Source organism: Citrus clementina, unplaced genomic scaffold, assembly GCF_000493195.1.
Source record: "Citrus clementina cultivar Clemenules unplaced genomic scaffold, Citrus_clementina_v1.0 scaffold_8, whole genome shotgun sequence".
In the NCBI taxonomy this organism is placed as follows: Eukaryota; Viridiplantae; Streptophyta; class Magnoliopsida; order Sapindales; family Rutaceae; genus Citrus; species Citrus x clementina.
The window spans coordinates 5459057-5467830 of record NW_006262022.1 but is presented as its reverse complement, the minus strand read 5'-3'; the positions used below and the strand labels follow the sequence as shown (position 1 = coordinate 5467830).

The window sequence follows — 8774 nt, the reverse complement described above, 5'->3', positions numbered from 1 at the left end:
AATTTTTTTTTTTTTTTGGGGTTTGGTTTTCCGGTCCCCGGGTTTTTTTTTTTTCCTTTTCTTTTCCAAAGAGGGGATTTCCCCCCAACCCCCCCCCCCCCCCCCCCTCTTTTCTTTTTGATTTGCTGTGGGTAATATTGGCTGGAGCCAGTTTGTTCTGAAATTAGGTTTTGGTGTGCAGTTATTTGAAAAGGTTGAGGTGGATAAACCTGCTGCTAGTCGTTCCGCATCTGCTGAGATATATCTTTTGGGTATAAAATACAAGGCTCCTGCAAAGATCGATCCACGTCTTCTTGATGTGAAGTATCTGTTTCAGGGATCTGTTGAACCGCGTAAGGTAATGATATGGGAAATTCATGAAAAAATGACTCGTGGGTTACTCAAAATATTTTCTCTTTTTTAATGAATTGGTATTTAATTATAAACTTGTTTATATAAATTTTGTATAGGTGGTGGATGTACTCAGAGGAACAAAGCAAAAGAGACATCGTGATGGGTAAGCTCCTTTTCTTTTTTGATGGACTTATTAGTTTCAGAAATTCTTCACGTGGCAGTGTGAAGAAACCTATTGGAATTCCAAACAATTGAATTTATAAATAGAACAAGCTTTTTGTTCTTTCTCATATGAACTGGCGATGGATCTCAATGTGTCATGAGGATATGTGGTCAGCAAGCAACATTCTACTTGCTGATCTTTTCAGATTACTCTGAGAAAAACTAATTAAAACAAAGGAATTTACTGGTTATTGTCCTTACTGAATGTTTTTGTGTATATTTATAACCGTGCAACTACACGATGGCTATTGCTAACTAAAGTCATATTACAGTTATGAAGATGGAGACACGACTTTGAGGAAAGTTTCTTTGGCTACTGATTTCATTTGGTCCAATAATCCTCTTGAGATTCTTGGTTCAGTTACTTCCATAACATTTGGGGATCCGGCTTGTTCAGCAATCAAGGATCACGAATTGACAACAGAAGAGGTCATTTATCATTATTATCCTGAACCTTGTTTTGGTCTTCTACAGAAGGTTTAACTATTATGAACCTATGTGCTGTCCAGGTTAAAGCTCTTTGTGATGATTTGCGTGTTTTGGGAAAGCAAGACTTCAAGCATCTATTGAAGTAAGTTATATATACACTTTATTTATTGTATAACTAGTAAGAACTTTGAGACATGAAGGAAAACGTCAATTTTGGTTTGTGCAAATGCTTGTCAATAAATATAACAGTTGGTATTAATATATAGACCTATAAAAAGGGTAGGAAGCTTGTTTTAAATGTCTGTTCTGTCATGAAGGTGGCGAATGCAAACAAGGAAGGCCTTTTCTCCTGCAGAAAAGGCTACTGCGCCTGCTTCTGCTTCTGCTCCTACTGAAGGTGAAAATGAGGAGGATGCAGATAACAGAGTACTCAATGAAATGGAGGAATTGAAATATGCCATGGATCAGCGAAAGAAACGTGAAAAGAAGCTTCTAGCGAAAAAAAGGGCTAAGGTTGGCTGCCTTGTTTCCCTCTCCCCATTTTTCCTTTATGCACATACAGAATTAAATTTACACATTTTCGGAATTTTGGAAGACGTGAAGTTTGATCAATATATATGGTAATCAATAATGTAGAGAGAAATTGTGCAAGGGTAATCCCAGATGTGCAAAGAGACTTGCGATAAATTTACTAGAGCACTCCCAAAGTTGACGTGAATTACAAGAAAAATAAAAAGAAGCCCTCAAAAGGATAACTCATAGTTATTTTAGGGGAGTACCTATACATTCTGCTTAATTTTTAGCCTAAGGATCTCTCTGTTTCTTTATTTGTTTACTTAAGTGGAGGATTGAAATATGTACATAAATATGAAGAGGAAATTGAAAATCTGGAAAGTTATCAAGTTTCTTTAGTAGAATTCTTATAAATATTAGCAGCCTGCCTTCCCACAGGTTTAGTGTAGCATCTTTTCTATGCTTGAACAAGTTTTCCTTCCTATATTATGTAGATTTTAGGAACAACTTCAATGTGTTTCCATTTACATCAAGCAAAAAAAAAAAGACAATTGAAACCCATAAATATTTGGCACTGAAATCCACTTCTCACAGAAGTATTGAGGAATGGTTTTCATGTTTCATATTGGAGGAGAGAGGAGACAATTGGGATATGTTCACTTCTGCTTTTTTAGTTTGAGTGATGGCATTCTCATCATTAATGCCTTTTGTTGGTATGCATTTTTTTATTGACTTCTTGTTTTTGTCTTTGGATATACCAGGACAAGGCACGGAAGGCAACTGGGATGCAAATAGATGTTATGCAAGATGATTATACTGATCACGAATTATTTTCTCTTTCTTCCATTAAGGTATACTTCCACTTCTTTCTTTTTGCCTTTTCCTGTGATCTTTGCTATTTGGAGAGAAACCACATTTCAGTTTTGCATACATTATTTGTCAAAGTCAAACCCATTGATGGGATTGAAAATTTTATTATTATTCTACACTATGTAATTGGGTTATGAAATTCAAAGCCCTTCCCTGTTGTGATTTTAATGTTTGAGTGGGATAAGCCCGGTTGATCAGGATTTTTGAGGTGGAAATAGGTGGTATTGGAATCCCCCTCATACCAACTTTGGAGGGGACTAGTTTAATTTGAGTTTGTGCCTGGGGTTGGGCGGGGTGAATTGCATGGTCAGAAAAGAAAAATGGCTGGGTAGGACAATTTTCCCATTGGACGGTAATGACAGAAGTTTAATTTTTATATTAGTTGCAGTTTTAATTAATTACTTTTATCGAATTCAAAAGTGTGGTCTAAGGTTAATATCTCATTCTTGTATGAACTTGAATGATCGATATTTAGGGGAAAAAAGATCTTGCTGCTGTTGAATATGATGATGATGATGTGAATGCTGCTGCTGAGGACAGTGAAGACGAAAGACCCAATAGAGACACTCAAGAGCATGTGTCCAGTGACATTGACTCTGATGAAGAACGCAGAAAGTAATTCTTTTCTACCTTTATCTTCTGTTGCATTAACTTGACGCCAACTTATGACTTTGTGATCTTATGACATATCTCTGGTGTTAGGTATGATGAACAATTGGAGGAGGTTCTTGATCAAGCTTATGAAAACTATGTGGCTAAAAGGGGAGGAAGTACAATGCAACGAAAACGTGCGAAAAAAGCCTATGCCCAAGAGGACCAACTCTCAGAGGTATGTGGTCTTCGTGGTTGAATTGTGTGTGCATGTTTGCAGTCAAGCACGTGTTTTTCTCCTATGCTTTTTGCAATTAGGTTGTGTTAGGACTTGGGGGAGTATAAAATCTCGGTTTCCCTTGTGGCTTATGTGGCCTCTCTTTTTCTCACTTTGTCATGATTCTTGTTGCCTTCACATTGTAATCCTTCTTCTTCTTTGTAAATTCATTGTAGCACTGGTCGATGGTGATTTATTGGGATCACACTTTCTTTTATTAGTATAGAATTACTGTAAAACTTCTCTGTACCGATACTCTCTGTAGGAAAAATGTCCATATAGTCATAAAAAAATTTAGTCCCAATTTGGGCCAGTTATAAATAAGAATAAACTTCACATTGTAATAAGTTAATAACTTTTATAGATCTAGGCTTAAGGAACTTGCCTCCACATAGTATTACTAATCTGTATATTGCAAAAAAATATGTTACATGAAAGATTTAAGATGAAATATAATATTTTTCTGAAGTTGTTTGGGACAATGATTTATTCTTTAGATTTTCAATAAAATGACTTCGCATATTCTCAACACTACATAGATGGATATATGTACTAGTTTTTTGAAACTATATGTTATATCTCTTTTAACGATGTATATACATTAAATTTGACATGCTTCATTAATTAATTATCAATGCAGCACATGCTTTACCTATGTCCTGCTTGCACTAAGTATAACTAAGTTGAAACAATAACTTTTGTAACTGCACTTGTATCAAGTTATAACATCTTCATAGTAGTAAAATTAGTTTAGTCCCAACAATGACTATAGAGAGATTTTACCGTATATGCAACATTAAGTATTTTGTTTTTGCTGTGCAGGGTGATGAGGATGAAGACACTATGCATACTAGTTATGATTCAGACAAAGATCAGGGTGATCTAGATGCAAATCCTCTCATGGTACCACTTGATGATGGTATAAGGCCAACACAAGAGGAAATTACAAATAAGTGGTTTAGTCAGGAAATTTTTGCGGAAGCTGTACAAAATGGAGATTTGGGGAAATTGGGCAGTGAAGATGAAACGCAGGTGGATAAACAGGCGGAAAAGCATTCTATCCCAGAAAAGGCCAAGCAGAAGATGGCAAATGATGCTGCAGGTCCTAAGAGCATGCACAACCAAGTGTCAGAGGTGGAAGATGATTTTGAGATAGTCCCTGCTCCAGGCGCGGATTCCAGTGACGACTCATCCTCTGATGAATCAGAAGATGAAGACGTTGATACAAAAGCTGAGATATTGGCTTGTGCAAAGAAGATGCTAAGGAAAAAGCAAAGGGAGCAGATTCTGGACGATGCTTACAATAGGTACATGTTTGACGATGATGGCTTGCCAGACTGGTTTTTAGAAGAGGAAAGGAGGCATCGGCAAGCAATTAGGCCTGTTACCAAGGAGGAGATTGCTGCAATGAAAGCACAATTCAAAGAAATTGATGCCCGACCTGCTAAGAAGGTGGCTGAGGCCAAAGCCCGAAAGAAGCGGGTTGCCATGCGAAAGCTTGAGAAGGTTCGCAAGAAGGCAAATGTCATATCAGACCAAGCAGACATCTCTGATCGCTCAAAGAGGAAGCAAATTGAACAATTATACAAGTCAGCTGTACCCAAAAGGCCTAAAAAGGAATATGTGGTTGCGAAGAAGGGAGTTCAAGTGAGGGCTGGAAAGGGGAAGGTTCTTGTTGATCCACGAATGAAAAAGGATTCAAGGACCCACGGATCTGGCAAGGCAAGAAAAGGTGGTTCGAAGAAGGGGAATATTGGCAAGGCTCGCAAAGGTAAAGGATCTGTGAAGGCTTCGTCAAAGAAAGGAAAGAAAGGAAACAAGTGAACAAAGATGGGCATGCATGGCTGAACTGGCAAAGTTCAAAAAGATTTTGGTCATTTTTTTAATTCCTTTTTCAATGTTACTTCATTTTTGGTTTCTTTTGTTTTGTTTGTGCACGACCGTTGTGCACGACCGTTATAATGTACCGCATCAAATTAAAGAAAAAGTGTAATGAATCACGAGTTAATTGTTGCAGGCTCATTTAGGAAGTGTAGAATGTTATTGGTCTTCTTGTAGGGTTATGGCGTATCTGACCTCTTTCCAATAATCTACTCTTTTATCTTGGAACTGGTTCACGCACATAACGAGATTTTGTTTTTTAAATTCCAAGATGTTAGTAATCATGTATTCGTTAAATTTGTTCTCAAGTGTACTAGATCTTTAGTGTGGATGGAGGATTATCCAACTCTTTAAAATGTTTATCTTTTATTTAATTTCTAAAATATAACACCTTTTTTTTTTAATTTAAAAAAAAAAACCAATTGTTTATTTCACTTTAATTTTAATTTTATGTGATTTTTAAAAGATAAAAGGTTAGGAAAATGAGTACTAATAATCTTATAACACTTTTCAAAAACTATAATTAATTTTTAAAAAGAAAATAATAATACCAAATTGTTTATTATCTTGCGGTTCGACTTTTACTCTCACACCCATAAAGTGGGTTCATAGAATTTTATCATCCATAAAAATAATTTGACATGACAATTAGTGATAAATTAGTTTAATTTTCGCCTTTAGATGAATTTATGACTATAATTATTTCATAATGACTTAGGGTGCGTTTGAGATTGAGGTTGGGCAGCTGTAGCTTAAAAGCTACAGCACTAAAGTGTTTGGTAAACACTAGCTGTTGTAACTTTTAAGATATGTTGATATGATTTTTCACTTGTATAATATAAAATTTATTATATCTTTAATAATTTTATCAAAATTATTATTTAAAATTTATATTTACTATATATTATTAACTTTTGTTTTATAATTACAGCTTTTTTTTCATAGCAGCTGTAGCTTAAAAGCTACAGCACCTCAATCCCAAACACACTCTTAATCTAGCGCGCGCAGTTGCACATTCGTTTAGCGGCTGTAGAACCCATATCATAACATGGTCTTACAAATTCCACGGACAACCAGAAGAAAGTAAGGCCAGCCACCATAATTTTTTCCATTAAAAACCAAAGATTGCAACAAGCCAATTATTTATTTACCAAGAGTCCAAGATCCTGCAAGCTGCAGCTGGAAACAGAGAAGGGTTACACAGACTGATTGAGGTACTCATCAACTGTAGTGTACTTGACATCAGGATAAAGCTGCGAGGCTTCAACTCCAAACGATGGTTCAATCTTGAAGTTGGTTTGAACTCCGTTCATGAAAACAGAGTGATAAATTGATAATATCACATTTTGTGGAGGTGCAGCTTCTGCAGCATTTTGGAGAAGACAGGGTCAATAACATTTACGGCACAGAATTTATGGCTCTCTTAAATGACATTTAAAAGAGAGCGTTTTAACTAACCTTGAATATTCTTTAGGAGCTGCTCCTCTGAAACATACTCCCTTTCGAGGGTTTTGCCAATCTTTCTCTCCCACAGAGACACAAGATCATTGAATGAGTAAATATTACCAGGAGGCTGAATGTAAAGGTTTTTGTTCAAGGTTCTCGGATCATCAACCGCTTTGATAGTGTAGGTTGCAATATCATCTTCCTTGTTATAAACAGCTGAAAATCAAATGACGAAACTAAGTTAGATTCATTTAACTATTTTGCAATGAAGTTATTTAGACTCTGATTGAAATTGTTGTGTGGCAGCCATGATGTGGCAGTTCAGTATCTGGTAATCACTTAGAACTCTATCTTGATATCTAAGTTGACTACATAGGGTTCATTTAGTTTTAGGGTCCTAGGGAGGAAAGAAAAAAATCTTTAATTGTAATATTTTTGACAAAACTAATAAGCGTATTATAAGTTTTTAATCAAACAACTGTTGGATAAAATCACCTTGGCTTAAAAGTTAAGGATACAAGTGCTTCCTAATAGTAGTACCAATTAGACCATAAGTTAAGCTCCGTTTGTGGAGAAATACATCTGAGGTACCATGTCAACTATACAACACGCAAATAATGTCATGATATATGTGTATTTATTTTGAAAAACCATCATGAAAGTGGTGGTTGTATTAAATTCAACTACACATGTCATTCATACATTAATTAGTTGTAATACATGTAAAATATTCTAAAATTTCTCTCGTTTATGTGGTAGCCATGACGTGGTAGTTCAGGAGCTCAAGTATCTAATAATCACCTAAAACTTTTATCTTAATATCTACATTGATTACTTAGGATTCATTTAGTATAGGGATGATATTAAAAAAAAAAAAGGAAGGTTTTAACCGTAATATTTTCAACAAATCTAGTAAAAATATTTGAAGTTTTTAATCAACAAACTGTTGGATAAAAAATGAGCTTAACTAAATTATGTTACCTCTTGGATTTCCATCGCCTAAGATGACAACCTTATCCCTCGGGGGGGCAGCGGCCCCAGGCTGCAACAAATTGGGAAGGAAGTAGCCATCAAAACAATAAGATTCTACGTAAGTGTACGGAATGCCTTCTGCCTCAACGGCTCGGCGAATTCTCGCCTTTACGTCGTAGTACGCTGATTTTGCTGGCTCTACGGCGCCATGGGCTCGGTCAACATCATTTCCAAATTCTGATGGGAAGAATCTCTGAATTATAAATAATTTACAAACATCAATTAATTAACTGCGTTCATGCTATTGGTTTGTAATTAATTAATTTAATTATATTAATGATATTAATTATGTTTTTTACCTTAACGTTACCGGCTTCTTTAATGGCAGCAATAATCTTGACCTGATCGGCTAATAAAGCGTGACCGACTGTCGATATCACCACGTCCACTTGTTTTATTGCGTTCACCAAACTCTCGTGATTCAAAACATCTCCCTGCATAATAATAACAAGGAGTTTGTATATATTGTGAAGTTATCTTCTTTGAGGACTTTGTGTCTTCCACGCACTAGAAAGTGTCAGGTTTTTGAGAATTAATCTAGTTGATGGACGTCCGTTGATTGAGGTTGGTCATAGTTAGGCGCTAGATGTATAGTTGATCAATTGGTGAATTTTAATCTTTTGATTTGAAATAATAAAAAATGAAAAAAAATTGATAACTCACGACAACGAAATTGACGCCGAGGTTTTTGAAGTGGTCGAGGAGTTGAGATTTGGAAGGAGCAGAGAGTGTGGATTCTCTCACGAGCACGAACGTCGGGTGGCCGGCTTTCACGCTCGCTTCGACGATGAATTTACCGATATACCCTGTCCCCCCGATGGATAGAATCTTGCTTTTCGATGCCATTTCTGAGACTCGTTCGGTTCAATTCCGGAGAGTTTATTATTATTATTAGGATTTCTTTAAGATGCTGTATGTGTTTTTACAGCATTGACAGTGGGATTAGTGTGAATCCTTAAATGTAAGAAATTTAATCATTTAATATAATAGATAATTAAATAATTAATTAAAATATAGCAGGTAAAATATTAATTTATAAATTTTAAATTAATATTAATTTAGAAAAAAACCATTCACACCCTTAAGGTTTGCTTAAATGATCATATAAAACCATTTAGTTTTATGAATAGTTATACTAACTCTCTTAATTTCATAAATGATTATTATACAATTTTAATTT

General features: G+C 35.5%; 2 protein-coding genes across 2 annotated transcripts in view; one reads left to right on the top strand and one right to left on the bottom strand.

The window, feature by feature from the left end:
- Nucleotides 1-5413, top strand: part of LOC18034797 (adoMet-dependent rRNA methyltransferase spb1) — a 6336-nt gene extending 923 nt beyond the window's left edge. The window contains exons 2-10 of the mRNA XM_024179212.1: nucleotides 157-337; nucleotides 450-496; nucleotides 828-984; nucleotides 1065-1126; nucleotides 1302-1497; nucleotides 2259-2348; nucleotides 2843-2982; nucleotides 3070-3196; nucleotides 4058-5413. Of these exons, the coding sequence (XP_024034980.1) occupies nucleotides 157-337; nucleotides 450-496; nucleotides 828-984; nucleotides 1065-1126; nucleotides 1302-1497; nucleotides 2259-2348; nucleotides 2843-2982; nucleotides 3070-3196; nucleotides 4058-5059 (2002 nt within the window). The 3' untranslated portion in view covers nucleotides 5060-5413. The remainder of the gene's footprint in view (nucleotides 1-156; nucleotides 338-449; nucleotides 497-827; nucleotides 985-1064; nucleotides 1127-1301; nucleotides 1498-2258; nucleotides 2349-2842; nucleotides 2983-3069; nucleotides 3197-4057) is intronic.
- Nucleotides 5414-6200: 787 nt separating this feature from the next.
- LOC18034977 (isoflavone reductase homolog PCBER) lies at nucleotides 6201-8457 on the bottom strand. The gene is made up of 5 exons (XM_006423248.2): nucleotides 8258-8457; nucleotides 7894-8028; nucleotides 7544-7787; nucleotides 6575-6778; nucleotides 6201-6479 (listed from the first exon to the last, which is right to left on the bottom strand). Exons 1-5 carry the CDS (start codon nucleotides 8438-8440, stop codon nucleotides 6313-6315), a joined length of 933 nt encoding a protein of 310 aa, XP_006423311.1. The 5' UTR covers nucleotides 8441-8457; the 3' UTR covers nucleotides 6201-6312.
- Nucleotides 8458-8774: the final 317 nt, after the last annotated feature.